Source organism: Euleptes europaea, chromosome 11, assembly GCF_029931775.1.
Source record: "Euleptes europaea isolate rEulEur1 chromosome 11, rEulEur1.hap1, whole genome shotgun sequence".
Lineage (NCBI taxonomy): Eukaryota > Metazoa > Chordata > Lepidosauria > Squamata > Sphaerodactylidae > Euleptes > Euleptes europaea.
In genome coordinates, this window is record NC_079322.1 from 42,699,101 (window position 1) to 42,705,100 (window position 6,000).

Genomic DNA, 6,000 nt, shown 5'->3' on the forward strand with positions numbered 1-6,000 from the left:
TATCACTTTGTAATAAAGATACTTCACTGTTTAATTGAATTTTATTTCACCCTACCTTTTGGGTACCCAACATAAAATAAACTGACTCCACAACAGTAACAATGTACAAGGGGGCAGAAGGGTGGAAGAAACCTGCCCAAACTGATTCCAATGCTTGTGGATAGACTTCCAAGAAAATTAGGAATTCACTCAAGCATGCAGAAAAGGCCTCAATCTGCTTACAGAACAATCCTACAAAGGGGGGGGGTAGTAGAGGCATTCCTAAGTGGCTTGCTGCCTTGGCGCAAAGCCAAAAATGTAATTTTCAAGAAGCCCCATGAAACTGCTCCATTCAGTTTCATGGGGCTATGCCTCCCTTTTTGCAGGTGCAAGTTCATGCTGGCAAAAGGGAGCATTCCCAGGGTGAAAGGGAGCTGACTAAAGTCATCCCCACCCCTGGGAACATTCCCTTGGGTGCTGGCACAAGCCTTTGCACCGAGGAAATGCTGCCATGGCAGCTGTACAGGCACCCATGTGTGGCACTGCCATGTGGCTACCCATCACTGGCATGAGTGGCCCTGCACTGCCTTTAGTGTCAAGTTAGCTGCTGCAAGTGGCACTAACACTGGTGCAGGGGGCACGCCAGCTCCAAACCCCTTTCGGCCTCCCCTTTCAGGATTGCTCTGTTAGGGATGCAGTTTCAAAAAGTAGCTACAGATTTTTTTTTAATTTTTAGGTAAATAAAGAAAACATATGTACAACCTACCTTGCCAAGATCAGGATTACCAAAAACTGAGCAGGCTTGAGGACAAATTTCAGCTAGAGCACAGCTAGTCCCCAAGATGTCACGATGTCTATTAATGTTCTAAATAGCATAAATTGAAACAAAGTCAGCTCTCTCACATGAAAGGCAGCTACATTTATTACTTGAAGAACAATACTGCTAAAAACAAGCTCTGTAAATTTAATGTAAATGTAATGTAAAACACTGGATTAAGGGTTGCTTTCCCCAAATCTAATAATTAAGAACCCTATGATGGTCAGTACAGTCATTCTGTTTGGCAAGAATGGCCTTGAATCCACCCCCCACCCCCATCAAGTCTCTCTCCTGCATCCCACAGGCCTGGATTTACCTGTGCCCAAAATGTTACTGCATCTTCCACATGGCAGCCAATTACATTTTCAACTGTGGAGGAAATGAATTCAAGTCAAAGCGTGCTTTCAGAATTCAGAAAAAAATGAATATAATCTACATATGTATACCTTTATCATATAGTGAATCCTCCTCCATGTTGACAAGAGTCTGAAACATGGAAACCACTCAGTCAGAAAAATCAGTGAGCCACTCAGACTAAATACGAAAGACATAATATTCTTCAGGTTAAAACTTCTCTCTCGAGTAGGTCAAGGGAAAATATTATAATTACCCTTCAAAACAATTGCCTTTTGTTGACAATAATAAAACTTTAGCATGATACAGTCATATTAAAGTTGAGTGTCCGCACAGAGTAGTGATAATAACCAAAATTAAAGCCATCGGAGTACCTTTTGAGTCCCTTCTCTCCCTAAACGAGCAGCAGGCCTATAGAACGCTTGAACAAAGAATTCTAGATATCGAGGGACAGATGATACAGTACATGGCTCAAAGAACATGCTCACCACTGCACTTTGGGATTCTCCCAGAAGCAGACTGCCAAATTACTTTTCCTCACTCACCGATGCATAGACGCCAGTTTATGCTGGCGCGCTTAAATCTCCTACCATCAGCAGTAACGCACGGTAGATACACAAATACCCTTTATGAGAAGAGACACTGTTCCTGCTCCCCAAAACAACCAGAATCAGTAGCTCACATCCTCCTGCACTGTGAACGACACACCTCGGCAAGAGAAAAATATATAGAACCACTACTAAAAGACAGCCGAGCTCGAATGGACGTGGGGCTTGTACGCTACCTATTAAATGACTGTAATTCCCATGTAACTTGGTCAGTAGCTAGATTCCTTGTGGCTTTGTTTAGAATGCCGCACCGAATGGATCCCAGAAACCAGTATGTCTTTCAAATTGTTTTAACTGGCGATGTGATGCGACAACTACGCAGATACCCCAGACACTGTGACCCACTGTCTGGCAATTTTATCAGAACTGTTTTATATATGCCAATAAAGGTGTTGAAATTTAGAGTAGTGATAAGATTAAAAAATATCAGCTTTAATTTGGGTTATCTAGTCCAACCCCCTGCACAATGCAGGAAATGTACAACTACCACACCCCCACACCCCCACTGACCCCCACTACATGCCCAGAAGATGACCAAGATGCGTTCCCTCTCATCATCTGCTTAAGGTTATAGAATCAGCATCGCTGACATCTAACCTCTTCTTAAAAACCTCCAGGGAAGGAGAGCTTACCACCTCCCAAGGAAGCCTGTTCCACTGAGGAACGGCTCTAACTGTTAGAAAATTCTTCCTAATGTCTAGATGGAAACTCTTTTGATTTAATTTCAACCCGTTGTTCCTGGTCCGACCTTCTGATGGGTCAGTAGTTACCCAGATCCTCCTTTTTCCCCTTCTTGAAGATGGGGACAACATTTGCCCACCTGCAATCTTCTGGCACCTCACCTGTTCTCCAAGACTTTCCAAAAATAATGGACAGAGGCTCAGAAATTACATCTGCAAGTTCTTTGAGTACGCTTGGATGCAGTTCATCTGGCCCAGAGAACTTTGTTTCATTTAAAGAAACTAGGAAGGCCAGGGCCAGCAGCAATCACTGGGCAACTTGATACCATATGACCTGCATGACTCACCCTGGCTTGGCCACTTCTTACTGATCACCAGCAGCAACCCCACAAAAGCCAGTGTAGTGTCGTGGTTAAAGTTTCAGGCCAGCATCTGGGAAACACAGGTTTGAATTCACATTCTGACCTGGAAGCTCTCTGGGTGATCTTGGGCCATTCACACACACGCAAGCAGCCTAACCTACCTGAACAGGGTTGTTGTGAGGATAAAATGGAGGACAATTACATAAACTGCTGTGGATCATCATTGTGGAGGAAGGTGGGGTACAAAAGAAGTAAATTAAATAATAAATATAGCTGAAGATGGGAGCAGATAAATGGTAGGTTGACTGGTGGGTGGAAAGGAGAGAAGGAAACAGGGAAAGGGGCTATAGAAGAAGAGTTGGCTTTTATCTCCCGTGATTCTCTCCCTGTAAGAAGTCTCAAAGAGGTTTACAGTCGCCTTCCTTTCCTCTCCCCCCACCCCCAACAGGCACCTTGTGAGGTAGGCTGGGGCAGTAGAAAGTGCTCATGAACTGCTGTAAGAAAAAGTATGTTAAGACAACCCCAGTTTTCAGAGTAAATGGAGTGCGGTAGCCATGAGCTTGAGCAGCCAGGCCCAAACCTTACCTCAACTAAAATGTTCATTAGATAAGCCTTTACAAGTCGGGCCTGAGCCCTTTCCTGTAAAACATAAGACCGCTGAGATCTGAAATACTTTTAGCCAAAATGAATACAACGTCACCAAACTGTTGGAAATGTCAAGAAGTTGGATCCTTTCATCATATATGGTGGCTTTGTGAAAAAGCCAAGAATTTTTGGGACATGATCTACAATGAATTGAGACTGATTATGCAACAGAATATCCCTAAAACGCCGGAGATGATGTTATTAAATATTATACCGGAAATAATATTAAATCACAAGATATTTTTTGATACAGCTGCAAGATTGGTTTATGCAGCAAAATGGAAACTTTCAGAGATACCAGATAAAAGGGATTGGATAAATAAAATGTTGGAACTAGCAGAAATGGCTAAACTTAAGGCATTAGTAAATAAAAAGGAGAATACAGAATTTGTGGGAGAATGGGAGAATGGAAGGCATGGACAATATATTGTCAAAATGAATTTAAATTGGGAAGTATTGAAGGTTATGTTTTGTTCCAATTCATTTGATTAAGGTAGAAATATTATTAAGATTAATGATTTAGATTTTATGAATTGTAATCCAATTTATATATGAAGTATTGTACTGAATTAGAAATTAAATGCAAAGGTGTTAATAAAGTTTTCAAAAAGACAGAGGCGGAGAGAGAAGTCAACGTAGATATATGAATTAATTAGTTATATAGAATAGAGAAATATTGTTTATATCATATAATTATCTTCATGAATGGTAGAAACTACTGTAATATAAAAAAACAATAAAAATGTTATATATATATCTGAAATACTTTGAACAACGGAAAAGTTCCACCCAACTCAAACGCCTAGGCCGTATACTAGCAAAATCCCGGGCCGCAGAAAATCTCTCAAATTTGCAAAGCGCAACAAATACAATTTGGGGGAGGGGGGGGGAGAGACAACTCGTCTGCGAAATTCAAACGGATGAAGGCCGTTACACGTTTGAACGATTCAATGCCACAACACCCCCACCCCACCACCCCAAAAAATGCAACAACAACCCTAGCCACGGGCAGGAGGACACATTTCTTTACCTTCCCTACGTTCTTCTCTTACTCCCCAGCTTTGATAGCTGGGCGGCTCCGTCACAACCCCTCCCAATCCTAAAACAAAACTTGGGCTTTCCCTAGGGCCACTCCCTCCACTGCTTAAAAAACCCCAGTCCCCACAAGCAGGCCCGCCAGCACAAGCGGCACGCGGACGCTCCTTCGCAGCGCGAGCGCCTCCTGCGCAGACTCTCTCCCGCCCCCTTTCGGAACTCTTTGGGTACTGCCGGTGCTGGTAGTCGTGCTTCCCCCACCCCACCGGAAAGGTAGACCTTCCACTGTTACACGTCCTGGTTGTTTTTATAGGAGCACATGGGGTGGCGATACCGGGTACTGTCACGCGAGAACAAGCCTATTAAATATATCCTTTGACTCCCCGATAGATCGGGCGGCCCTCTTCAGTTAACAGTTCCTTGACGCTCGGCCCGTCGGCGTTTTCAATATCCATCTCGATAATTCACAGTGGGTCGCCGTGTTAGTCTGTCTGCAGAAGTAGAAAAAGGGCAAGGGTCCAGGAGCACCTTCAGGACTAACAAAAAAAAAAAAGGCTCATTTTGTTAGTCTTTAAGGTGCTCCTGGGCTCTTGCCCTTTTCTACTATTAAATATCCATCTATTACAGTGGCTCTCAACCTTTTGTGCTCCGTTCCCCCCTTTCACCATGATTCGGAATATAATTCCCCCCTTCCCAAAATAATCTAACTAAAAAATAAAAAAAAAAGCGACACTTTTACAGATTGCACATAATCTACAGGACGGCGCGCTTTGCTGAATAGTGGTCCAAATCCCGCCCCCTCCGCCGGAACCCGGGGGGGGAGATTCCCCCCTTGTTGAGAACCCCTGATCTATTACTTAACCCTTGCGTTTTTGTTTTAAATCCAGACACCCGGATGACTACAGTCAGAGCTAAGGGGCCTCTAACCCCATTGAAAGCATAGCAGGAGCCGGCTGAAACGGTTGCCTTACCTAACCTGCTCCTCTGTCATCTTCTATATAACTAGGCACCGCAAAGCGAAGGCAGGAGGACAGGGAAAGAAACGGACGGGAAATCAGCCTCTTTTTGCCACAAGGTGGCAAGGGAAAGTGACAGCCTGCAGCACAGTCCTGCATGGGTATTGAGAGAGAGAGACTGAGGACAGGACAGCCAAGACCCACCGTACTGTCCCACCCCCCCACCCCCAGAAGGGGACGGAGTTTCTCGCCTAAACTTAGGCAGGCTGCCCAATGGCTTCCGACTCCTGCTAAACTCGTTCAGATTTGCAGCGCTCTTTTTGTGCGTGTGCATTTCTGAGGACCTTCCACTGAATTCTGTAAGGGACTTCTGTAAATCCCGGTGTATTTTATTTCTTGGGAAACATTTCCGTCCCACCTTTCTACCCAATTCAGGGTCCCCAAAGCAGCAACTGTTTCAAACACTAAAAAGCATTTAAAATACAAATACATGCTGTATTAAAACAAAACAAGGGAGGACTAATAAGAGTTAATGAAAGTATGCCAAACAAAATTAAAAAGGCT

At 43.8% G+C, this 6,000-nt stretch overlaps 1 protein-coding gene across 1 annotated transcript in view; it reads right to left on the reverse strand.

Annotated features, from left to right (window-relative positions):
- STK31 (serine/threonine kinase 31) overlaps positions 1-1,271 on the reverse strand; it is a 41,506-nt gene extending 40,235 nt beyond the window's left edge. The window contains exons 1-3 of the mRNA XM_056857079.1: positions 1,243-1,271; positions 1,113-1,165; positions 746-844 (exon numbers count right to left, since the gene is read on the reverse strand). Coding sequence (XP_056713057.1) covers positions 746-844; positions 1,113-1,165; positions 1,243-1,270 — 180 coding nt within the window. The 5' untranslated portion in view covers position 1,271. The remainder of the gene's footprint in view (positions 1-745; positions 845-1,112; positions 1,166-1,242) is intronic.
- Positions 1,272-6,000: the final 4,729 nt, after the last annotated feature.